The sequence below is a fragment of the Lissotriton helveticus genome, chromosome 2_1 (assembly GCF_964261635.1).
Source record: "Lissotriton helveticus chromosome 2_1, aLisHel1.1, whole genome shotgun sequence".
Classification (NCBI taxonomy): Eukaryota; Metazoa; Chordata; class Amphibia; order Caudata; family Salamandridae; genus Lissotriton; species Lissotriton helveticus.
In genome coordinates this window covers 1525815829-1525841161 of record NC_136059.1, presented here as the reverse complement: position 1 = coordinate 1525841161, position 25333 = coordinate 1525815829, and the positions used below count along the sequence as shown (strand labels likewise).

At 39.8% G+C, this 25333-nt stretch overlaps 1 protein-coding gene across 4 annotated transcripts in view; it reads left to right on the top strand.

The window, feature by feature from the left end:
* LOC144818760 (uncharacterized) overlaps positions 1-24607 on the top strand; it is a 155453-nt gene extending 130846 nt beyond the window's left edge. For all 4 annotated transcript variants that reach the window (XM_078676484.1, XM_078676485.1, XM_078676482.1 and 1 more), the window contains one exon: positions 21382-24607. Coding sequence is in view for 2 of the 4 variants with exons in the window: in XM_078676482.1 (XP_078532608.1) it covers positions 21382-22352 (971 nt within the window). In the remaining 2 variants the exon portion in view is untranslated. The remainder of the gene's footprint in view (positions 1-21381) is intronic.
* Positions 24608-25333: the final 726 nt, after the last annotated feature.

Below are 25333 nucleotides of genomic sequence, written 5' to 3'. Positions count from 1 at the left end.
AATACCATTTTTATAAAATTATACCAAAATTAAAAGAAGATAGCATTTGAAAAAGAAATTGCCAATTAACTTTATTTATCGAACGCTTTCTCCGCATGTAAAGCAAGAAGACCAGCAGGAGCAGTAAAGGTAGAGGCTTTATCAATAACATAAATGAGGAGTCGTGTATTATTAACAGAGAATTGTTTTCACATAAAACCAGATTGATCTATGTGAACAAGGGACGACAGAATCCGAGCTAACCTGGTAGCTAGGATTTTTGCAAACATTTACAATCCTGATTTATTAGGGGAATAGGATAATAATTTGAAACTTTAGTGTGGTCTTTATCTAGTTTAGGTAAAACTATAATTAAAGCTTCTGTAAAATAGCCTCTGAGTAAGCCGGATTGGTTGAATGTAGTGAATAAATGATGCAAATGAGGGGTGGGAATATCAGCAAACGTTTTATGAAATTCTGCAGGAATGCCATCAGGGCCAGGAGATTTTTGGGGTTTGAGTATTGAATAGCAATTAGAACTTCTTCTGTAGTGATAGGGTTGTCTCAATGGGACTTATCAGAGTGGGAAAGTTGCGGTAAATTAGCAGAAATTAAGAAATTGTCAATAACTCTAGGGTCTGAAAGATTTGGGCTACTGTATAGTGAAGAATAAAATGTAAGAGACTCATAAATAACATCTAGGGTAGAAACAGCAATGGTACCATTGTGTTTAGCCTGGATTTGATTTCTATCTTTCTTGATGCAGAGATAATTAGGTAAAAGTTTTCCTGACTTATTAGCGTTAAAAGCAAATTTAGCTTTTTGATTAGCAATTTGAATACCGGCTCTTTTACTTAACATTGAATTATATTCATATCTAAATTTTTGCAGTGTGTTTTTAAAAACAATATTTTGAGAAGATATAAACAATCGTTCAAATTTTGAAATGTGTTTTTCTAAGTGTAACAATTTGGTATTAAATGTCTTAGGTTCGTGGGCCATTATACAGATAACTATCCCTCGTAAATATGTTCAAAAGCATCTCATTTTGTAATAGGGGAGGTAACACCATTAGGATTATGTAAGAAATATTCATGAATACCTTTAAAATTGTGTCTTTATGAGAACATCTTGGAGAACAATATCTACATTCATGCACCAACGGGAATGAGAGACAGAAATATTATCAGTTTGTAAATTAAGTGAAACTACTGCGTGGTCCGAAATTTCAATGCTTCCAATAGCATGTTGAGTTATAGACTTCACTAAGTCTGTAGACACTAGGAAATGATCCAAGTATTATTGAGAATTATGGAGATTAGAGAAAAAGGTGAATTTTTTCTGAGTAGGGAAATGTAGTCTCCAGATGTCAACCAACTTAGTGTTTTTAAACAAAGTTCTGAGAGAATGAAACACTTAGGGAATTGTAAATTTGTTCGAGGACAGTCTATCTAAAAGGGGGTGACTAATCAAATTAAAGACATCCCCCATAATTAAGGAAACTTTCCCAAGTTGAAGAATTTCAGAGGTAATACGAGACCAAAAATCAGGGTCATCAGCCGTTGGCCCATAGATATTAATTAAATGTAAAATCGTATGACCAATTTTAAATTTGACTAAAAGAAATCTACCTTCAGAATCAGATCGTTTATCTAAAATTTGTAATTGAAGATTTTTTGAAAAAAGAATAGCCAGACCATTCTTTTTACCAAATGCAGGGGAGGAGATAATCTGACCAACCCATTTCCTTTGCATGTATGCTAAAATGTTGTCATCAATGTGAATTTCTTGCAATAAACAAATGTCAGCTTTTTGCCTATGTAAATATTCTAAAATCTTGAATCCTTTTACTGGATGTCGTTAACCTTTGACATTCAAGGAAACAACTGTAACTTTATGAGTACTATTAATTTACTATGAAGTGAAACAAGGAGGAAAAAATAAAGAAAGAGTAGAGAAAATTAGAAGATATGAAAGAAGCATTATAAGAGATCAAGGAAATAGCCATAGAAACATAGAAAAATAAGGTAAAGAAACAAATGTATAAACAAAATAGTGAAGAACATACATAGACATTAATGAGACACTCACCTGCATATAAGAAGAGAGAGGTGCACCCATGCTTAAAAGGATATCATAGAAATAGCAGGAATAGCAATGACTTAAAATACAAGGTACATACAACTACCATAACAGGTAATTAAAGATAACATTATAGTACTATTTAAACCACTTCAAGTTGAGGAATCATATGTATCCATTGAGAGAGGAGAATTGTTATCAAGGAAAGCTTGAAGGTCTTCCGGACGGTAAAAGGATTTGGAGATGTCGTCTTTCCAGATACACATGGTGGATGGATCGAAGAGTCCATATTTAAAGCCAGAGTTTCTCAGTTGTGGTCTCAGCGCTGCAAAATCCCGATGTATGGCAACAGTCTCCTTTAGCGAAATCTTGAAGATTTTAGAGCCATTAACCAGAAGAGAAGGAATTTCTCTAGCTGGTTTCCGGATAAGGATGAGGTGATGATGACGCAGAACCTTAAAGATGACTTGCCTAGGTTTAGTTTGGCCTGGTTTACGGTGAGATGGGATACTATGCGCTTTGTCAATCTCAAATTTCTCCGAAAACTTCAAATTCAATAAATTAGGCAGTAGGTTTTCAAGGTATTGTCTGCAATCATTCCCTTCCATATCTTCAGGCAAATTAAAAATATACAAGTTATATTGTCTATTTCTGTTCTCTAACTCAAGTAATCTAGTACTGATGAAGGTTTTTTTTGTATCAATTGGTACTAGCTTATCAGTTTTAGTTGTAACGTCATGCAGTTTGATCTCATTATCCACAACCTTCATTGAAAGACTAGCCATATCTTGCCGTATATTTTTAATTTCCATGGCAATATTATCTGTATTTGATCTAATAGCCTTCACTTCCTCCAGAATAGTAATAAGGGAGGATTCCGATGAATCTACCATTTTTGACTTGACAGGTAGAGTAGAAACTGTCTGTTTACGTTTATTTGCTGAAGACTTACTTTCCATTCTCAAGAAAATGAATAAATACAGGCAAGAGTGGTCAGTATCACAACAGAAATATAGACAAATATGCCAAACCAGTGCAGCAGCTAAAACCAGTAATGGGAGGAAACCAAGGCCAAAACTGCGCCTTCTCCAGAAGTAGAACTCCGCCTTCCTGACTGAAAACCTCAGAGCCAAGCTGAGGGAAGTCTCAGTGCAGGAAAGCTGGAAGCTAGGGGGTCCAGAAGTCGTCAGAATCACCGGAAACCTGCAGAAAACACTTCTTTAAGGGCAGGTAATCATTATTGACAGCAGGAAATTAGTTAAACCTTGTCGTAAGGACGGGTGAGCCGGAGCTTTATTGGCGAGCCGCCATCTTGAATCACACGCTTGCGTGTCTTCTCTTTCAATGTATTTCTATTGTTTTCTTGTCAGTATTTGCAAACATTGGGTGATAAACACTTCTGGGTGACCACTGAGAATGCAGAGTGTTGTGCATGTGTGCTGGGGTTGTACTGTTATACTTGACATGCGCGCTGGACACTCATTTTTTGCCTCATTGCTCCAAACAACTGACTTTCACCAAACCAAAAAAACATTACTGAATGACCGAAAGGTCGCTGTGCCTTCAAAATTTGGTGATCATCTGTTTGGTATTTCGGACTTGTGCATGGAGAAACATCTACTATGGGAAATCCCACTATATTGCCCAGTGAAAATGATTTTGGGACCAACTTTATAACTTTTAAACTAGTTGATCAATCGGCACCAGATTTTGTGTGGTGTAAATTATCCTCATACACCTTTCTTTGTTCACGTTATAGATTGGTTAAGGGCTGCCACAGTTATTAAGGGTACAACAATCTGATTTCCCCTATACTGTGATGTAAACCTTAACTACTGGAAAAATCAAAGTTAAAGTGACAATATAGTTCAACGTCAAACCTAACCTCCCTTGTCAGCTATGGTAAACCACACAAACTATATATTCATTCCCCAGTCATCAAAACCATAGCTCCCCTCTCCCCCCAATTGAACTGGTCAAGACCACACACATGATATCAGAAATGACATTGATGATATCACTGGTGACATTACACATCACTTTACCTTTGACATAGTTACAGCATATTTTCTTTGTGTATGCATTATTAATGAATTTTGTTTGTTGTAAAATATGTTTTTTTATTGGTGTACGTTTTGAGTTCACCAACAGCCCGTTTGGGGGCAGGATATGGTTTTGATGGGATGTAATAAAATAGAACGCTTTATGGGTGATGTTCTACTTTCATGCAAAGTTTGCTGTAAATCTATTCAATAATTTTTGCTGTAGCAGATAACAACATTTCCTATGAGAGTTAAAATGAAAAATGCACAGTATTTGTTTGCAACTATAGTTTCCTTCACCGATCAGATTGAAATCTGACATTCTGAAACCTAACCTGGTTTGCAAAAACTTTGTGCAGATTAGCCAAACAGTATCACAGTTATAAGTGAACCAAAAAAACGCGTATTCAGTGGAAAGTGTAAATGAACCACCATAACTGCAGAGTTGCTATAGCTGCCTCAGTAATATTCATACATACACACAGGACTGACTCAAAAGAGATTAAAGGCAAGCATTTTTGCTGTTATTCTCTTTATACGAAATCCGCTCCAGTTGTGCCACCAACTTGGGCGCTCAGTAATGAAGGATCATGGTTTCTATAGTGTGCCAGAGTAAACAGAAGTGACATCAAGGATCATGTCTGAATTCATAGGTACTTCTTAAATGATTCAACTCTGTGTCCACATACGTTTCTTTGTTTTTATCCTCTGTATGTTACCAGAAACCACTGTCAGGTTTGTGAAGCTCCCTGCTGCCCCAGTGGGCGCATCCCCACTTCTAAATATTCAGAATAATTTTAATGATGATATTCTTAGGGTTTAAACCTATTTTCTTGTTTATCCTTCAAGGCTTTTTTTTAAAGACACATGTATTGATTTTGATTAGTAACACAAAAAAACATGTAAAACATAATATTGTCTGGTTCAGTGTGCATGTTAGTAGGGGCCTGACATATTATTTACCTACATGTTGTAGTGTAGTTCCTATATTCCCAATAGGCTCTGCGCATTGGAATAATATATTCAGCAGTGTAGACGTAAGACTGAGGTTATCTAGGTCTCTACTGACTATATTAGACTTAAGTTTTGCCAGCTAGCTCAGAGGTCACTAGAAACTTTCTCGACTAAGCGAGGAGGAGTTTAACCTCCCTGGATAGACAAGAAGGGATTAGCTTCTGACAACCATATAACATGACAACTTTGCTCCCTCAGAATAAGAGTGTATCTCTAGAGTCGTGTGAAAACAATAGACAGCTATTTCACTCAGTCAAGTGTGCATACTTAGTTTCACCAGAGTGCAGAGAAAAGAGAGACGGGCGTTGTCAATAAAAGATGTTATTTATTGAGCAGTCTTCTTTCTCATGCAAGAGAAATGAATTGCCACAATTGCAATACTCATAGTAAAGTGCGTACAGTAAAAGGAGGATTATAAAATAATACTGTAAAAGCATTGATATGGTTTCTTAGCCATAAGATGAAATATATACATACTTATATACATTGACTAACGTACTCAACTGGTGCTTCTAAATACGCCTACCCCGGTGTACCTGACCTAAGCCTAATACGTGGGAAAGAGTAAGTAAGTAGCAGTTTAAGTTAAGTTGGTTTTGCCAAGAATCTGAGTCAAGAATTTTCTCAAAGGTTTTAGTCAGCTCAGTACCTGGGTTAATAGAAAGCAGGAGGTCTTGTATCTCTCTCTCAGGACTCGATATCCCAGTAACCCGCGAAGGTATCTGGAAACACCGGAGCTGGATTTCTCGGCAGGAGAAAAGACAGCGTCTCTCTCAGTGCGTCAAAAGGGAGGGGCAGCGTCCGTGGGCTCTCGCATCAGCTGGGCTCTCGGGCAAGTAGTTAGCTGCTCTGCTCCAAAACCACCACCGTGTGTTTGCTTAAGGCAGCGTTGGTATATTTATACCTGAAAGGTGCCGGGTTTGATTTAAGGTTGGACATAAGACGTCAATAAAGATGTCACTAAGAACTGGCCGTTCTTACAGTGCTTTACAGGAGTTCTAGGACGAAATCAAAACAAAAGCAAGGGGGATTTCCCAGGTTGCTGGAGGTTTGGTTTGTTTAGAGAACTCGTTGTGCTTTCTAGGAGTCTGAGGAAGTAGCCTTGCTTAATGTGACAGCATGCGCTACGACTGAATATGGATATGATTACTATGCCGTTATAGGGATATTATTGATTATAACCGAACAAGGGCATAAAATAGAAATATCGATTTAGGCTCCTGGATAAAAACACAATACCCACTCCACGATCTAATGTCCATCATTACTAAAACTAAGCAATAGTAAACATATAAAAGTGCATGTGTATTCCAACCCACCCCAAAATACATTTTTTGCAATTGAAATGGTGTATGCGAAATACATGAAAATGATATTGGTACTGTACGCTTTTCAAGCAGTGTACTCATTCAGTTAAAAAAAAAATGCATATATATATCAGCTGAATGATTTGCGAAACTTACACATGAAATGGCTCTAAGTACAGAAAAGAAGGTCGAGACCATTTCATCACATATAAATACAGTCGCTCTAAATGTGCTAGAGGCTGAGGTAATATATTGTCTCTAGAGTTCCTAAAAATAGAAGCTCTGTTCTCTAAGAATAGTTCTACTTTAAGCAGAGTACAAGTGTCAGCAAAAGGTAAATATTTTGGAAGGGAAAAAAAATAATTTCGCTTCAGGGGAAAAAAAGAGTTCCAAATATTTTCAGTAGCTTTTGTTTATCAAAGCTGAAGGCCGAATTCAGAGTTCATGGAACGCTGTGTGCTCGTTTGCTTAAAAGTTATTCTTTTTGTTCAGGGGAGAACATCATTTCAGACAGACTTTCAAAAAATTGGTCTACGGCTTCAGGTGAGAGTTCGACCAAGTTTGAAAATGCCGCAACAGTGCAGTCGTGAGAATGATTGCTATCATCGATGTCAGGATCAGCAATGCTCACAGAAGGTCGTACCTGGGTGATGCTGCTCTCATCTCGTACTTCACTACCCCCTAATCGTAGTGGTGAAGTCTCAACGAATGCCGTCCTCAGAATGGGTAGCCGCTGGGGACAACACGATGCATGAGCCGTTACTGGACTTAGCAAAGTATCTGTATCCATTGGTACTGCTGATGGTAGTGTAAGACAGACGTCCAACATGCATTCTTCTCCGCATAGCATACATCGAAGCACAGGTAAGATGCAATTCTGCCAGATGGGTCTAAATGAAAGAAACCAAGTCATATTCAGATCTCTCAGCCGGGCTAATCCAAGGACTTTAGTTATGCGGTCCCGATAGCGTATAGCCAGGATCGTTTCTTCCATTGTTGCTGGAGTCTTGTCTGCGATTTGGCTTGCCATATCGGAGCAGAAGTATCAAAAATAAAATGCCTGCTACGAGTCCCAACAGAAGTGGTAGGCCTCCAAAGATAGAATGGACAAAATTAGGAAAAATGCCCAGAACTGTTTCGAAGGGTGTTAACAGTCCCGAAAAAATTGTCTTAAATACATGTGGGATACCATTGGCATCTGACATATTTAGGATTTGGCTTAGCATTTCTGCGAAATGCACGGGGCAATTTGTTGATAAAAGGGTATGTATCTCTGCCGTTGTCCTTGTAACTTGCAGATCATACCTTTCTTTTGATGACGTCAAGGGCACCGTTGTCTGTAAAAGGACAGACTTTATTCTGCTTAAAGTATCAATTCGAATAGAAGAGATATTCAAAGAAGGCCACATTTTTGCCTCCATGTCTGGAGTGCTGTTTGGATACAATACTTGCATACAGCAAGTGACCATGGAACTAATGCTCACAAGATAAGCTTTTCCTGGCACCATGCCACAACAGCTGTGGTCCACTATTAGAATATAACTCCCGTTAGAAAGTCGTCTAAAGAATGGCTCTATTTGTGTTGCAGGTGTGCCGTGCTGGTGACATGAAAGGTTATTTGAAGTCCCCTCACAGGCCCCATGCAGGTTAATACCTTGACACAGAAGTATACAGCTTAGTGACTGTTTACAATTTTTCCCACTAAGAAATACATTCTGTTTCTTTTCACTTTAACATGTGTGTGTATAAGGTAATTTCCATGATGACTTAATGTACCCTTTACCCAACCTTTCATACTGGCCCGCTGGTATATACTCTTGACAGTATTTAAATTGGAAAGTTGTTATCGGAATTGTGATTATTCCGTGTATTATCCATTCAATGACAGGTCTTTCTGACATTGTCAATGGTAATCTCTCAAGTTTTTCAATGCTCAGAATCGTATAGTCTGCTCCTTTTTGTGCCAAACTGATTTTTGTATCAGTAAGGTTAAAGATAGAGAATAATGACGTTGTGTTGATTAAATGCCAGTGCACATAGCCTGAACAAAGATTTTGCAACGTCCAGCCAAGCTGTACAATAGAACGTAATTGGAACTGACCGTGTTGTAACATAAGTAAGTCTTGTTCTATGATATCAATAGCAGAGGATACAATACTGTGAATACAGAATATATTCTGGAGGACAGAGTCATTAACCCATTGTCCACAACAGAAAATGATTTTTCCAAATTAATACGATCAATTTCTCTTATTTTTTCTGCTGTTTTAATTTGCATCACTTTCCAAGCTTCGTTGTAAGTAGCGTATATACCGGCCGCTATGAAACGTTTTTGACGCTGTTTGCGTGGTCCCATTATGAAATCACGCAAGTCAGCACCGTCTTTAAGTAAAGTCAAGTGTTGCTTAATTTCAGCCAGTGTGGATTTCTGTAGCCATTCGAGGCAGAGTTTCCCTACACTGTATGTTGTAACTATCCCTGGATGTTGTCTCTGGGAGTATCTTGGGTCTGGCCTGGTCATTTTTAACCTCTGCGTTTTGTTCAGGAATCTATCTTGACAGTTATTTGTGTCTGTGGGCCAGATCAACCATTTTTTCCAATCAGGATGTGTTCTGTTTTGGTTAAAAATATGGGATACGTCTATCTCAACATCTGTAGTGCTATTACTGTCAGGTATTTGCTTTGGAATAGACGGTTTGTTTAAATCTTTTATCTTGGCTAGGCCAAGACAGGTAGTCTGTTGAATGGTGTCATTCAAGAATATAATTTGTTCTGGGATCATGCAGGCTCTGAATAATGCTTCTAGACCTTGGACCTGCCAATCTTTGGTACCCCAGATGGTTTTTGTTTCAATGTTGTTTTTCCAAAAATCAAAACCAAATGTGTTCATTTTTTCATAAAATGTTTCCGAATAGATCAATTTAGTGTTTGTCAGCATTGTTTTCATTCCTGTCTTATTTAACATTTTGAAATAAAACGTTTCTGCATCACTTGTGTTAAATCCTGAGAAGTACGGGAATTTCCCGAAAAATGTTTTTGAACTACCTTTCGGTGGAGTTGCACAATGTTCCCATTGATTATAATTAAAACATTTCTAGGTTGAGCAGATTTGTGCAAATAGTGATGTGCATAGTGATTGTAGCAATACATTTCTTCATAATTTGATGAACCCTGTAAATAATCATGTTCTGTCAATTTTGCTGACATTACTAAATCTGACATCATATCATTAATACTTTCAAAGTCCCAATCATCAGAGAATGTACTCGGTTTTACAAAGTCACTTAATGAAATCTTTAACTGATGTGGATATTTCAAGAGCTCAACCGGGCCATAGATTTCGTAATCCGTTTTGTCCCAAGCTACCCCACCGGGTATTGGATTGGCTGTGACATTCACTGATGATAGTTCTCTTTTCTCGATGTGAGATGACTTGTGAGGCTTTAGGACCAAGTTGATGTTCTGACTTGCTGTGTCCATTGTACTGTATTTTCCCTCAATAAATCTTCCTAAACAAAGAACCATGATGAGCCAAAGCAGGAGGAAAAGTACACCTAACACAATCAAAAATTCAATCCATGGAGAAATCAGATAGGTTTCTTTGAGTTGATGAAAGAGTTATGTTACTTTGTCTTTAAAAGTTTTTGTTGTTGGCTGTTCTTCAGGCTCGCTTGGATCCTCAGAAAAGTCATCGAAATTGATGAAGTAGCCGGATGCAGTTCTGTCAATTGTTGGAATCGCTTCCGAATTTTTATTTGCTTTTGCATCTTTTGTTTCATTGCATAGTCCGAGGCTACATCGTTGTAGACAGGTGTTTCTTTACGAACTGTTGCAATTTGGGTTTCAAGAGGCACAAGTTCCATGGCATTGTTGCATAGTCCTTTTTTTTTCACTGCAGGTTTATCAAATGTGATTAGTCTCTCAGTTTGAACCTCTTGTATTGTAGCAAGTTTTGGTGTTCTGCTACATCTTGGGAGTCCACTGGGCCTACTACTTATTATTGGCCACATGATTGGGGTTTTACCAGGTCGATGGATACAACTCGATTCTCCTTTTTACCAGCAAGGGGCGGTAGTACAACTGATCTTGTTCCGCTGATAGCTAAGACAGGTACTGCTTTTCTGTAAGAAGGCCCAAATTCCTTCTTCACCGCGATCTTCTCTCTGACCAGATCCCCAATCTTTGGAATCCAGACAGGCCTTGCTGGGACAGGTGGTTTATCTTCAGTGGCTGTTGGCTGCTGTTTTAACTTTACGTTGCTCAGGTCTTTTCTTGTTTCATTTAAGTTTTGTAAAATAGCCAAACGATCTTTGATATCAAAGCATTTTTCTTCTACCACTGAAGTCTGACTATCGAGGTCCTGAATATGCATTCTAGTCCCGAACAATAGTGCGTACGGACTGAAACCTTTCAGAGAATTTCTTGGCAAATTATTAAGACTACGTTGGACACTTGTTAAATGTTGGACTCACCCATCACCCGAACCTAATACCCTCGCCGTTATAGATTGCTTTATGTCTCGGTTTTTTCTTTCCACAATCCCATTTCCCTCAGGATGGAAGGGACAAGAGTACCGCAATGCAATGCCCATGCTGGTCATGGCCTCCTTATAAGCTCGAGAGCTAAAAGCAGGACCCTGGTCAGAATGTAGCATGCCAATTGCGTATGTGCCGATACAGACTCGCAAATCTTTTATAACAGTTCTGGCGTCAGCCGAGCTCTGGGGCCACATCCAAATGAATCTCGTGCAGGAATCCACTGCGACCATGATATATTTATAGTTGCCATCCCTTTGTAAGGGACCACAGTGGTCCAGGTAAACACAAGCTAATGGTTTATCTGAGATTAGAAGGGGCGTCTGTGTTGGTCGTTTCACTGTTGATACTTTCATTCTTTGGCATATTTCGCATTCTAGAACATAGTTCTTAGTTTGTATTCTCATGCGCGGCCACCAATATCTCTGTTTTAATAACGATATTGTGGAGGAAACACCAGCATGTGCAGAAGCCAGCCCTTCGTGTGCCACTGTAATTAGTCCTAACCTGTGTTCCATGTTTGGAATTGCCCTATCCCCCACTCAAGGGATTCAAGCAAAAGGAACATTATTCGCATCAGTTATGTATGAGTACTTTACTGGAAAGCCTTTCGGGAGTGATTTTCTATCATCTTTTACCGAAGCACTGACAGCTTGCATTACATCGCTGTCTATTTTTGTTTTTGACCGGGTGATAGCAGCTACTGAAGCCGTTTGCACAGCTGCCTTCGCGGCTTCATCAGCCAATGAATTCCCCGCAACGTGAACGCCATCACGTTGATGACTCAGTGTATGGATCACGTGAGTCTTTTGTAGTTCCTTCTGTAAAAGAACTACTTGTTCCCAAAGCGTTTTATGCTTGATTGTGCCACCTTTTGCATCTTTGAAACCGTTTTGAACCCAGTTCTGCAAGTATTCATTATAAGACTGGACGCAGTAATATGAATCACACACTATTAATGTGGGGAATTCGCGATCGGTGTTTTCAAGCGCCATCTTAAATGCTAGTAATTCAGCTCGCTGAGCTGTACAATCTCCTAGGGATTGGGTTTTAGTGACCAGTGGTCTAAATTTTCCTTTGTGCCAACGACCTTTAACAATCGCGCACGCAGCTCTGTAAGCTTGCTTACCACCAACTGCGGGTTGTGCTGATCCGTCTGTATATATTACACAGCCGTAATGTTCTAGAGGCAGAATTTCAGTCGGCAGAGGACATTCATATTCATATTGTAGAAATTCTTGTGTTTTTAAATTAGGATCAAATTTGTATACTACGTCTGTTGCAGCAAGAGAATTAACCCATTGGATCCATCTCGGATGTAGTGCCTTAGCATTTGGAATGCTTGCTTTTGTAACCGCTTCTAGGGCTGGTACTGGTGTAACAATTATTATTCGTTTACCTTGTGCTAGGGCTCTCTCTTTTGCTACAGCAGCCTGAACCGCAGTTAGAATTTTTTCAGTTGAACTGAATTTCATTTCAGCTTTTGTGTACAAATGTGATTTGTAAGCTTTTGGTACCGTTTCTCCCTCATTAGAGGTCAGGTACGTGAATCCGCATCTTCCTGGGATGACTTGCATTACAAGGTTGCGTGTGTTATCGCGAGTTTGCAATTTTGTTTTAGCTAACATGTCTGTTTGCAATGATCTCAAAATTTCTGTGTGTTTTTGAGTCCAATTGATTGATTTAAAATCAGGTTTTATTAGTTCATAGAGAGGTTTAACCCTCTCTGCATAATTTAGAATGTAAGTTCTTCCGAAATTCAGGAAACCTAGTATTGATTGTAAGTTCTTCAGCGTTTTTGGTGCTTGGAGTACTGCGCATTTCTCTAAGAAATTGTCCGCTAGGCTTTTGCCTTCACTTGATAATTCATAACCTAAAAATAGGACAGTTAGATGGGCAATTCGTGACTTTTTAAAGTTGAATTTGTAACCCTCTGCTGCGAACCCAAGTATTATGGTGTTCACTCTTTTCAAGTGAGTATCCAAGTCATCATCTGTCAGATAGATGTCATCGACATATGATAATGCCTCATCATCATATATTTGTAGTAACTCTGTTACTCTTGCTGAGAATAATCCTGGGCTATTCTTGAATCCCTGTGGGAGTCGACAGAAATTTTTCTGCGACCCCATTATTGAGAAAGCGGTCAAATACCTGCTTTCCGGTGCAATGTTTTGACAAAAGGATCCATTAGAGATGTCTAATGTTGTTTTGTATTTTTTGCGCACGATGTTATTCATTAGTGCCGCACTATGTGAGTTTTGTACTGCAAATGTCTTGCAACATGAGTTAAGGTGACTGTAGTCCTGAACTAGACGATATGAATCGTCTGGCTTGGAGACAGAAAACAAAGGATTGTTCATTTGTGAGGTGCATGTTTCAATCACCCCCTGGTATTCAAGTTGATCTAAGATCTCCCTGACTTGTTTTTTAGGTTCTTGCTTAATTGGATACTGCCTTTGTGCAGTTGGTTGACACTTTAACTGGATTTTGTGAGGAGGAGAGTCCTCATCCCATCCTACATGATTTTTATATAATGCAGGAGCTTGGGCTACTGCCCATTTTCTTGCATATGTATATTTTCTATGAATTGGAATATGATTTGAGAAGGCAGGCATAATCATTTCTTCTCCATGAGGGCACTCCCTGACAAACTCTGGTGGCCAGTCTTTCTCAGCTAAAAGGATGTCATAGCCTTTGGAAAGGTTATCCCAAAATAGACCCCTTACTTTCCTAGTCTTATCTCCCTCTATACGCAGTGTTATTTTGTATATTTTAAAAGGTTTGCTAACTCTGGTATCCGCAGTTTCCACCTGAATGTATTCATTCGTGTCCACTGTCTCCAGATGATTCATCAGGATCTTGCGAGCTATTGTCACTTCTGCTGCGCTGTCTAGCATTGTGTGGGCCCACTCTCTGTTTTTCAGTTGTGTCCTCAGTATCCTCTGCATGTTTAATTATTTTAATACTGGCTACCTTCTTTCTTGGAAATTGTAATTTATTACTTTGTTGAGCAGGTTCTTTGTCTTTGGACTTGACGTGCTCTTCCCTGTGTTCTGACCGTCCTCTTCTTTCCGATTTCTGCGAGGAAGTCTGAAAAGATCGAGAGGGACGTGTATCAATATCTTGATATCTATCAGGTTTTTTCAGATTATCCCTATTTCTAAGGTTGTATCTTTTCTCAGAGGGCTCCCTCTGGGGAGACTTGAGTCCTTGGTCCGGAGATCTTTCTCTCCGCCGAGGAGACCTTCCTCTGGACTGGAATCTTTTTTCTTTGGGAGTGGATTGTTTATTTCCATCCCAGCTCTTTTTTGGAGTGTTTAGATTATTTTTAATAAATATCTTTACAGGATTTTCAGTTAGTTGGGGTTTTACTGGTTTACCACCCAAACTATCTCTTCCTAGTTCTTCATAGGATTTTTCTATGATTCTGGCAAGTTCAATTGGTTGGTCTGCTATATCTGTCTCTCTCAATTTCTGGCGGATCGCCACAGATGCTGCTTCTCCTTTTATGTTGGCTAATAATATAGCCGAGACCTGCTTGAAATCTTTCAGTAATTTCATACCCAGAGTTAAAGCAGGTTCTGGACCGTATTCATTTTGAATCTGTCTTAGCACATCTGGTATAACCGCCATGGACGGAACACCATGTGTTTTTGTGTAAATGGAAGCAAAGACTGTGCCCCAAGTGTCACAGTCTTCCACATGTGGTGCCAGCCCCATTGGAAGGCAGATAGTCAGAATTCTGTGTTTCTCAGTGGGTGTAGTATCCGGAATTACTGCCTCTATTTGAGTAATTTTTTGTGCGAACCAGAATAGAATTTGTTCCCGTTTTGCGGGTACTTTACCAAGACATGATTGTATGTTCTGTGGTGTTATTTTGTTTGTATTCCCCTGATGAGGGGTCAGCTGTGGAATGTTAATAGCTGGTTGGACTGTTGAAGTCCGCATTACATATAGGACTAATTGTCTATGTATTTTAATCAGTTGTTTTAGTTGTGCTAAAAGTTCTGGTACTGACATTTTTTCGATGTCTGGATGTGGTGTGTAGCTGGCTAGAACCGGCCACGTTGCTCCTGGTCTACCTAGTGGACCGAGCCTGGTGATGTGATTGTTATGTTTTAGGGCGCCTTTAAACCAGAGCAGGTGCTCTTGGTATTTTAATGGGATTTCTTTCTCCTCGAAAGGAGTGTATTCATCCGGAGGTTCCTCTATTTTGTAATAGTGGAAGTCGTGTGTGACAGCGTTTGCTGCTGGAAAGTTTATCCATGAATAGAATACCTCTGTCTGACGATATTCATGGGCCTCTATCACGAATATGACTATACCACCTCGTGATGTCAGTCCGTTTTCTATAAGTTTAAGAGTTATAGTTTTCTTATGTTGACCGGAATGAGTATAGCATTCGGGTCATTCTGTTGGAGAGTTGTGTCTTCCAACAACAGTTGAGACGCTGTAGCATCTCTTTCTTCGTCTCCGTCAGGCATTTTACTGGCAAAAGGTTTTTTGGTTGCAGATCAGGTTTCAAGGAAACAAAGATTAGGTGCACAATATTTTGGAACACTGTATCCTTCAACGTTGACTAAACCAAAAACTATACATAGGAATCTCTTCCTACTAAGCTCTGACGGATTTTAACCTTTTACCCACTTCAGACGTCTTTTGGAGTATTTACGGGAAAAGGGGTCTGTGTGAAAAAGCACGACTGAGTTACTCTAACGTCTTGCGTTAGATTTATCGCCTTACCAAACATTGGGCGCCATGTAGTGTAGTTCCTATATTCCCAATAGGCTCTGCGCATTGGAATAATATATTCAGCAGTGTAGACGTAGGACTGAGGTTATCTAGGTCTCTACTGACTATATTAGACTTAAGTTTTGCCAGCTAGCTCAGAGGTCACTAGAAACTTTCTCGACTAAGCGAGGAGAAGTTTAACCTGTTATTTATTGAGCAGTCTTCTTTCTCATGCAAGAGAAATGAATTGCCACAATTGCAATACTCATAGTAAAGTAAAGTGCATACAGTAAAAGGAGGATTATAAAATAATACTGTAAAAGCATTGATATGGTTTCTTAGCCATAAGATACTTTAAAATAGATAAAATATATACATACTTATATACATTGACTAACGTACTCAACTGGTGCTTCTAAATACGCCTACCCCGGTGTACCTGACCTAAGCCTAATACGTGGGAAGGAGTAAGTAAGTAGCAGTTTAAGTTAAGTTGGTTTTGCCAAGAATCTGAGTCAAGAATTCTCTCTAAGGTTTTGGTCAGCTCCGTTACTGGGTTAGTAGAAAGCAGGAGGTCTTGTATCTCTCTCTCAGGACTCGATATCCCAGTAACCCGGGAAGGTATCTGGAAACACCAGAGCTGGATTTCTCGGCAGGAGAAAAGACAGCGTCTCTCTCAGTGCGTCAAAAGGGAGGGGCAGCGTCCGTGGGCTCTCGCATCAGCTGGGCTCTCGGGCTAATAGATAGCTGCTCTGCTCCAAAACCACCACCGTGTGTTTGCTTAAGGCAGCGTTGGTATATTTATACCTGAAAGGTGCCGGGTTTGACGTAAGGTTGGACATAAGACGTCAATAAAGATGTCACTAAGAACTGGCCGTTCTTACAGTGCTTTACAGGAGTTCTAGGACGAAATCAAAACAAAAGCAAGGGGGATTTCCCAGGTTGCTGGAGGTTTGGTTTGTTTAGAGAACTCGTTGTGCTTTCTAGGAGTCTGAGGAAGTAGTCTTGCTTAATGTGACAGCATGTGCTACGACTGAATATGGATATGATTACTATGCCGTTATAGGGATATTATTGATTATAACCGAACAAGGGCATAAAATAGAAATATCGATTTAGGCTCCTGGATAAAAACACAATAATGTCACAACATAATGCTTCCATCACTGGGCAGTAAGCAATAACAAAATGAAAAACATTTAGTAGGAGAAGATAGACTTGGGCGTTTTTCTGTCCACCTTATACGGTTGAGGTTTAGGTGCAGCCCTTCAAGTTAGCCCATTAAAGTCATCCTTTGCCCCCAAATCTTCTCAAACGTTTGTGGCATCCTCTGGCCTCAGACATACAGCCCTCCTTCTGCAGTTAAGTGCCAGAACCAGGTCCCAACCTTAGGCACCTCTTCAATACTCTTTGCCACATCCCTCCATGCTATGGCCTGGATTCTTTAGGATTTTATTTTGAATGGAGGCGCATCCTCCCACATCCTTAACAACAAAACCTTTAATTCCAAGCGAACAGGCCTAGTTGTGATCTTTCCAACCTATCACATATAGGCTGTTATTCCGAGTTGCATGGTACTGAGGCCGTGGTTAAATCATATGCATTTTACCATTACTGGTAAAATCACCTCAATAGCATGAACTCAAGAGTAGGATTCAATCGAATCTGGATTTAAAGTGTGGTACCGATTTTTCCAGTCGTAAAACACACAAAATGCCCTATTGCATGTAGATTACCTCATACATTTTGCACCTGCTCTGAGCAAGTGCTCAATTATGTATGGGCCTGTAGGGGTGTTGGGCGGTGAAGAGAGGGGCCGCAAGGGCAGAAAGGGGGGTAGGGAAAGCTTTTTTCCAACATGAGGAACACAGTATTGTCCCCATTAGATAGAAAGAAGAATTGAGGCTTGGCCGTGTTTGGCTTGGCTGTGTTTAGTTTTCTCCACTCTGTAAAACCAGGTGAGGAAAACCCAAACATTTCGTAATTATGCAGAACGAATATAACTCATAAAAACTAGTTAATTAAGATCCACATAACTTGCAATCAGGGCCATAGCCGTACAAAATTAACTTATCTTAGAATATGACCAGACCTTATCTTAGAATGTACCCCTTTTGCTGCAATCCTCAGGCACGTCATTATATGCCATACCAGGCTTAAACAGTTGCGTTTATGTGTAGTAATCCCTACAGAGGGTTTCATATTGCACTATTTGGAAACCAGTCGGTATAATTTAGTTACTCTTCCCAGTTGCCATCAGTTGGTGAACCAAGGTCAGATTCCCATTTAGAACTGTATGGTATGTGGAGCATTGTCGATCCGAGTCTGGTATATCTGGGATATCACCTTGACTGCAGTGGGCCGTCTTGAAGTCTCTGCTCCAATGGTGACCCGCCCTGCGTGTCCTCAGGCATGTAAAATGGAGGGACTATAAGTCTCTTCTTCAAACACTGGCAGAGATCCTAATATTTGGCAACAACTGGACTTGAACGGCGGCATGGTTTCCCAGAGGAACAATGCCCATCTCATATTTCTGTCAACTCTGCTTGCAACTTAGGTGTCATTGTTGATCGAAAACTCCCCCTTTTTCTCTGACATAAGGATAATTACTTCCACCTGCTTTATTCTAATGAAAATTGTATAAAAAAAAGCATCTCAGTGCTACTGTAATCAATAAGAAAGTCTGTAGGCAGAGCCCTAATTAATTCTATCTTTGAGAACTGTAATTCATTTCTGCAGGCCTGCCTGCTTTCCTCTAAGCCAGGCTTCAGCACATTCAAAATAATACTGCACAGCTAATGCTAGGACTCAACAACGTTCCATAATCACCTCTGATCTCAAATCCTTGAACTGGTTCCCTATGCAAAAACCTTGCCTTTTCAATGTATTTTGACAATGGCATAACATTCTACACTCTACCTTGGAGGACTACATGAAATCATTATTTCCCCCTTTTCACCATCAAAACATGGAAGGCTATTCCTCTTAGTCTTCGTTTCAAAAGCTGTTTAATTAGACTTCATGTGTATGTCTAATACTTTCTTCCCCTTAGCGCCTGGACACCCGCTTTCCCTGGGTATTTGTCTCTTTTATAAATCATCTTTAACACTACAACAGAGCTTTTTAATGATTACTCCTTTTGCTTTATTTACCTCTGTGTGGTGTCTCATTCTGATACTATAGTTGATGTCATGGTGAGTCAATTACATGTTTTATCTTAGCATACAATACCTCTGCATAACCTTTCTCACATATGACATGCTTAGAGTGGGCATTGAAGGGGCACAGAGCCCATTAATTAAACTATAACTAGCTAAGAGGTTAAGTAATATGTTGTGATGTGCAGTAGAACAAACGATTCTGCAGAGTAACTAGTGAGGTTTGCTGAGCAAGGAGTATCCCAAAGCTGTGTAGGATCTTCTCCACTTTCTGAAAAAAAAATCAACCCCAATCGAGTATGAGGTGCTCTGAAGCCTGTGTATCAATGTGGCTAGTGTGATCTTTTTGCGTAATGTGGGATGACTCACCAGAGAAGGGTGGAGCTTGCACCAATGACTTTTGCAAACAGCGTTCCCTGTTTTCTGCTCCAAAAAATTACAGGTACTTAATTAAAACCCTGTGGTTTGACTGGTAAGGAACATCTGATGAGCCATCCTGGACTCAATCAATCAATCAGGTGTTTGGTAGGCGCGACTACTCACCCGTAAGGGTCTCAAAGCGCTGGGGGGAGGGTGGGTTGCAGGTTCCAGTCCATCAAGGAGGGGGTCTGTCGAAGAGGCAGGTTTTGAGGTTTCATGTGAAGACTGTGCCTGGATAGAGGACAAATATACCACAGGTAATCGTAAGTCATGTGTTTAGCCTACTATAGTGGAGTCTAGGTCTGCGAAATTTAGCAGTATATGGTCGTTAAACTAGTATACACCTTCATTCCAAGTATCCAACCTGCCAAGACCACAAAGGAAAGCATCTTGCCTGATCCAAAAGGCCATTACCCCAAATGGTGAACAAGAAAGAGTAATATGATCAAGGAGCAACCCTGACTTGTACCACCATGAAGCATAAAAATGTGGTATAGTACTCCATTTACTTTTATTCTGGCAGAGGGTTTTGATGTAAGATGGGAACCTGGGTCAAATCTCATCCTGTCTAACAGTTACCACGTGATTTGCCATTCCAAGGAATTAAATGCTTTTTCAGCTTTAATTGATAGTATTAGTACTGTTTCGACTGCCCTGTATAAGTATTCTAAAGGATTGTATAATCTCGTAAGACTGGGGGTCTTTTTACGAGTTTGGCGGTCCCATGAACTGCCGTATCAGCGGTGGTGGTCCAACTGCGGTGAGCTCGGCTGTCCGACCGCCGTATGGTGAGTTGGGTCGATTGGTTTAGCGAAGACCTCCACTGGACCGCCGACTTCGCAAGAGGATGATGTTGGTATTTGAAGGCCGCTGGGCATGCCCCACACCAAGTATCCACTACCACCTGCCAGGGCGACCGACCCAATTATGTGACTGATCATCCTGTGGTATGTTGTTAGCACCCTGATCATTGACCAGCCCGCACCATCACACAATCACTGCTGTGCCCTTCAGCCCACATGAGCAGGTTCCTTTTCTCAGGTGGTTTCATCTCATATCGTTCTTGTCTGCAGACTAGCCACACAATATGGCTGCTTCAGGTCCTTTCACATGCCCTCGTAAGTATATCATATGTCCCTCACTATTGTGCACATTTACTCTATAAGCTACAGGCCAGCTTTTAAGATACCAGATGTTCCAACCAGCTATCGTCTGCAGGGGATTATCATCATCACCACCACCACCACTTCGTCCCCACTCGGATCTTTTCTTCCTACTAGCAGCCTATTCTTTTGGTCCTCCACCACAGATTGCACCTGGCTGGCCCTACTTTCACCCAGCAGCAGGCAGTGCCATACTGCACCTCCCAGGTTTCAGCCCAAACCTTCTTGCAGCCTAAGAGAGTGAGAGAGAGTGGGAAGAGTGGGGCCACCCACAATCAGTGATATGCCTCCCTTCCCTGGCGGTCGAGAGATTCCAGGCACAACAAAGACAGTACCAGAAAGGTGCATACCACCCACTCCCCTACAAGTTGGTAGAACTGGTACAGATCAGGTTGAACATGATATTTAGGCAGCGAGAGCTCAGGGGTACAGGAGCTCCTCTAGTTATGCGCCATGTTTTTTTAGCATCCAGTCCCCACCCTGCATGAGGCTTTCTTTTTAATTCATTCTTTGTACTAACCCTGGCTGCAGAATACTTCTTTGTTCTTTATTTTAACTTGTTTTATGCTAGATACAACATATAATTGAAAACTGTGTGTCTGTCAAGATATAAGCCCTTTTTTTAGTTTGGAACATAGCAAGTTTATTGCATTTTTTGCATCTGTTTGATGGTTATAATATTAATCACTAGAACAACTGTCACATATTCCTGCTCTGGCCTGTACTTGTGTTGTGTCATATTTATTTGGTTATAACTTCCTTCTGCTTGGTATGGTATTGCTTTGATAAATGTGAATTATAATCATAGCAGAGAGGCTCACAGATCTATTGGTAACCAGCATGCTTTGCCATTCTCTTTTCCTTACTGTGTTAGTCGTTGTTGGAATACGGTGTTGTGGTCAATATCTATTTAAATTGATAAGTGTATTTTTTTGTCTATTCCAAAGGTGTGAGGCAGTCCATCAACAACATTGAACAACAGCAAAGAAGCAGCTTGGAGATGATGCACACATTTAATGATTGTGAGAGGAGCTTCAATAATAATTTAGATTTTATTAACCATCCCACAATCCACAATGAAATGAAAGGATTTACAATCACGGACTGCTCTAGAGGCTTTGGTCAAACCTCCAAAGATAAAGGAAATTACACAGGACATGGACCAGATCCCTGGTCTGAATGTAGAGAAACTTTCAGCGAATCAACAAACATTAATGTGCATCCGAAAACACACACAAAACTGTGTATATGTAGTCAATGTGGAATTTGTTTTAGCAAGCAAAAAAGCATTAACACACATTTGAGAACGAACAATGAAGACGAACAGAATACATGCTGGGAATGTGAGAAGAGTTTGCTCCAATCATCAACAAACCTTAAAAGTCATGGAGAAGTTGTAGTAGAGAATCCTTATATATGTAATGAATGTGGTAAACGTTTCAGAGATCTACATTTGTTAACAGCGCATCAGCAACTACATACTGCAGATAAACCCTATGTATGTAATGAATGTGGAAAGAGCTTCAAACAATTACAGACATTGACAGAGCATCAGCAAATACATTCAGGAGAAAGGTCATACATCTGTAATGAATGTGGAAAGACCTACCAGCAGCTACAGGCATTGTTGGCACATCAAAGATTACATGCAGGAGAGAGGCCCTACATATGCAGTGAATGTGGAAAAAGTTTTGCCAAGAAACAAGCCCTGGTAATACATCAGCGAATACATACCGGAGAGAAGCCACATACATGTAGAATATGCGGAAAGAATTTCAGACAGTTACCACACCTTATCACACATCAGCGAATGCACACAGGAGAGAAACCCTGTATTTGTAACATTTGCCAGAAGAGGTTCTTTGATTCTTCAACTCTAAAGCGGCATCAACAAATTCACACACGGGAGAACCAATAAGAACGTAGCAATTATGCAAAAGCTTTAACAAGTCAAAAAGATGAATGCTTAGCACAATCATAACACTATTCAGGCTATTGTATATGTGGCCATATCATCCTCTCACATTCACACACTGTGTAGACAAACATGCCCAGGTCTACCTTTAACTAATAATAGGTACACTCAAGGAAACTGTCTCGAAGTCACAAATGAGGAAAGAGGATATCCTACTAGTCTGAACTTCTAGAAATAAGACTTAATTAGAGAGCAATACACTGGAAACAGTAATTAACCTATGCAAAGATGACCTCTTTATAAAGTACAAAATACACTCTGTGAGACTCCTATCATAGTTATGTGCCAGTGCTCTAAAGTGGGCCATAGCTGAGCCCCTGCAAAGGAAATAAGTTGACTTTGAAACAGGGCCATCTTAAAATCTCTATTTTCGTCTTTCACCTCCTGAAGAAAAACAAATACACTGCCAAAGGGAAATGTCACTGGGTTGATGGCCCTCATGTTTTATCTTCAGCATATTGTGATAGAGTCCGAACTAGATGTGAAGTGTACTGGACAACATCTGTTGGCGGGCATTGTGCTACCTGATTATCAAGACCAGTGAATCGCCCATTGAAATGGGGTCCCAATGAGCACTCACTGATTGAAATCAACCTGTTTCTGAGCACGCCCAATATTTTCATCTATGGGACTAAAGACCGATGAAATTGTGAGGTCTTTTTTCAGGGTGTTAGTGAGTTATTTTATTCCTGAATAGTATCTGTGGTGTCTACTGCAGTTTATCCTTGGTATTTCAAGGACTAAGATATTATACTATATATATTGGTACGGATGACTATTCAGCTGTTATAGCAAGAAGTCATTGCACTGCTTACTTTTACATTTGACTTGTCAGGTGTTTTATAGCATTGGGTTGGGGTACTGATGGTATATGAAGTGTTATATAAGTATCTTGTTGCCTTATGATTTGAGTTATTCTTTGTCCAGAAAATTCTCTGTTTAGGATTAAATTCACCTGCATAAGGCCATGCCATTACTTACAACAGCCCGTCTCTTGATAGGATCTCAATTAAGCTTCTTAGGCCACACCGCTTGTAGAGCCCCTCCCCCATTACAGCTGTTTCAACCCATTTAAAGCATTTGTTATGCCACTCTGAAAATGTGTCTTTAAGTATAAGATATACACTGAGGTGTCAGAGTTATATTGCCTCTAGAGCAAAACCAGTTGTATAAAAATTTAGCTCTTGCCTAAACTCAAAATCTATTTGCTGTTTTAGAGGTTAAATACTGAAGTCTGCAAAATGAATAAATGCAGCCCCGGAGATAAACCAAGCTTGATGGTGGGTATCCTTAGTCTGCAATTGTTTTTCACACTAACTGGATTTTCATTGGGTCATTTGAAGCAGTGAGCATTGTAGATATGACTCAGATAATAACAGTTTCAACATCATACTTGACAATTGTTTCCACATAGCAGTAACTACTGCAGTTTATTTTTGGTATATAGACACACACCAAAACCATATGTAGATTAGAGTTTTAAACACAACACATTTTAATTTTCAGATCTTGATGCAAAGGGGTGTCAGGAGATATTAACTTTTGAAGTATGAGTTGACTAAATCTGGAGATTGCTGCTTTAACCCAAATGCTGCAGCACGAAAAACACAAACATGTAACTAGGTGTAGAGCCAGGAAAGGGTCTGCTAGCTAAGCAAGGTGATCAGATAATATTCAGGTCTTTCATATTATAGTGTTCTTTATAAATGGGCGAGGTGCAATAATTCCACAAAGACTCCTACTTTTATAAAAGACCCAAAATAACTTATAAATATTGAGCTACGAAATGTAACCACTGATACCGCTAATGGGGAATAACAAGCAGATGTAAAAGTCTTTTTGCTTACAGAAATAATATTTGCATTGATTAGCAACTTATTTTAGACTCCTCTAGAAGAAGGCTGAGAAACTGTAGAATACTCTTATATTCGGGAAAATAAGGTGTGTACGGTCATCAGTTATAAAGTAGTTTATTGCGCAAGTTCATATACCCTCAAATTTACAATGTTCCATTTTATAGATATGTAAGTAATAACATGTTGCTGCAGATCTTAAAGCCGCCGAATGTAAGATGACGCTTCAAGACTTGAAACCAACTTGGAACAACCTGTTGCTTTTCGTTTGCCACAATGTGGAGATTATAACCAGCACAAATATTTTGTAGATCAGTGTTGCTTCACTGCATAAAAGACTAAACTTCTGAAGGAGTCTTGTGTTTTTCCTATGCTGCAAGGGTTACCACCAGAGAGTCAAGTAAATGAATCACTGTTCATGTTATTCCCTCAAACAGACATGACAAGCTCCCGAAAAAGACCAACGAAGACGGAATCATCATAGACAGTAACAAAGGTATTCTGCCATTAATGCGTTTTTTTTGGTAAATAAGCCACTTTTTTTTCCAAAAACACTTAAAGCGTCCCTCACTTTGTGGGAAACATCCTTTACAACAAAACTTTTACCACGCAGTGCTGTTACAACGCAAGTATTACAACGAAAACCTTTACAACGCATTACACTGGGAGGCGCTCTAGGATAGGGAATTGTTTTAATTTACTATCCAACACCTTCCCTAGTGTCCACGGGGACTGGAGTTGGAATAGTAAATTAAACTATTCACTATCCAGCACCCCCAAGTGTAATGCGTTGTAAAGGTTTACGTTGTAATACTTGCGTTGTAACAGCATGCGTGGTAAAAGCATGCGTTGTAACGCCATACATCCTCACTTTGTCACCTTAGCTCTAGACATCATACACATGCTTTCACCAATTGGCAACTTCATTATGTATATAGTTCTATGCACTCTGTCTACAAACACCTAGAATTGTGGCAGTTGTCTGACTACTAGTAGAACGCATCCTATAAAATCAAATGTTCCCTTTCTGGAGAGTCTTACACCAGCTTCTCGAACACAAGGAAATAGTTT